At 37.2% G+C, this 1477-nt stretch overlaps 1 protein-coding gene across 1 annotated transcript in view; it reads right to left on the bottom strand.

The window, feature by feature from the left end:
• Positions 1–4: 4 nt before the first annotated feature.
• LOC130588034 (fat storage-inducing transmembrane protein 1-like) overlaps positions 5–1477 on the bottom strand; it is a gene marked incomplete at its 3' end in the record, with an annotated part of 3157 nt that continues 1684 nt past the window's right edge. The window contains exon 2 of the mRNA XM_057388990.1: positions 5–386. Coding sequence (XP_057244973.1) covers positions 5–386 — 382 coding nt within the window. The remainder of the gene's footprint in view (positions 387–1477) is intronic.

Genomic DNA, 1477 nt, shown 5'->3' with positions numbered 1-1477 from the left:
CGGCCGCCATCTTGCCCCGCCCCCCGTAGAGGCTCCGCCCCAGCGCCGCCGCCTCCTCGGCCAATCCGAAGGCGCAGAACGTCAACGTCATCGCTTGGGGGGCGGGGCTAAACCCTTCCCAGCGATGCCCCGCCCCCCGGCACGCCATTGGCTGCTCGATGGGCACAAGCACCGCCCCCAAGGGGGAGGAGCCCCAGCATTGGCCCAGGGCGGCCTCGAGGGCGTGGCCGAGGGCGTGGCCAATCCGGTGCAAGGCCCAGGCCACGCCCACTCGGAGCAGAGCGCGGAGGGCGGAGCCAAAAGGGGGGCGGAGCCAGGGATGGGAGGCGACGAGCAGGGAGCCAATCAGGAGCCAGGTCCAGGCGGGGGCGGAGTTTGTCAGGCGGCTGCAACGGGGGGAGGGGAAATTGAGTAATTAGGGATTAATTAGTGATTAGTGATTAATTAGTGATTAATTAGTGATTAATTATTGATTAATTAGTGATTAATTATTTGTTGTGGATTAATTATTGATTAATTGTTGATTAATTAGTGATAAATTCGTGATTAATTAGTAATTATTGATTAATTAGTGATTAAATAGTGATTAATTAGTAATTAGTGATTAATTTGTGATTAATTTGTGATTAATTACTGATTTATTAGTCATCAATTAGCTATTAATTAGTGACTGATTATGGATTAATTATTGATTAAATAGCGATTAATTAGGGATTAATAGGCGGTTGATTATTGATTAATTAGTGATTAATTAGCGATTGATTATTGATTAATGAGTGATTTATTATTGGTTATTAAATAGTGATTAATGATTAAATGGTGATTAATTAGTGATTAGTGATTAATTAGCGATTAATTAGCGATTAATTAGCGATTAATTAGTGATTAATTAGTGATTAATTATTTATTAATTATTGGTTGGTGATTAATTAATTATTAATTATTGATTGGTTATTGATGATCTATCGGTTATTGATTAATTAATGATTTATTAGTGATTAATTAGCGATTAATTAGTGATTGATTATTGATTAATTAATAATTAAGTAATGATTAATTAGTGATTATTGATTAGTGATTTATTAGTGATTATTTAGTGATTGATTAGTGATTAATTAGCGATTAATTAGCGATTAATTAGTGATTAGCGATTAATTAGCGATTAATTAGTGATTTATTAGTGATTAATTAGTGATTAATTAGTGATTTATTACTGATTTATTAGTGATTTATTAGTGATTTATTAGTGATTAATTAGTGATTAATAAGTGATTAATTAGTGATTAATTAGTGATTAATTATTGGTTATTGATTGGTTATTGATTAATTAGTGATTAATTACCGATTGATTATTGATTGGCATTGATTAATTAGCGATTAATGCCCCACAGATCCCAAATTCCGCCCCACAGATCCCAAATTCCGCCCCATAGATCCCAAATTCCGCCCCACAGATCCCAAATTCCGCCCCACAGAT

This window comes from Malurus melanocephalus, unplaced genomic scaffold (genome assembly GCF_030028575.1).
Source record: "Malurus melanocephalus ecotype Western Australia unplaced genomic scaffold, MMel_1.1 scaffold_3152, whole genome shotgun sequence".
In the NCBI taxonomy this organism is placed as follows: Eukaryota; Metazoa; Chordata; class Aves; order Passeriformes; family Maluridae; genus Malurus; species Malurus melanocephalus.
This window is presented reverse-complemented; position numbering and strand designations above follow the sequence as displayed.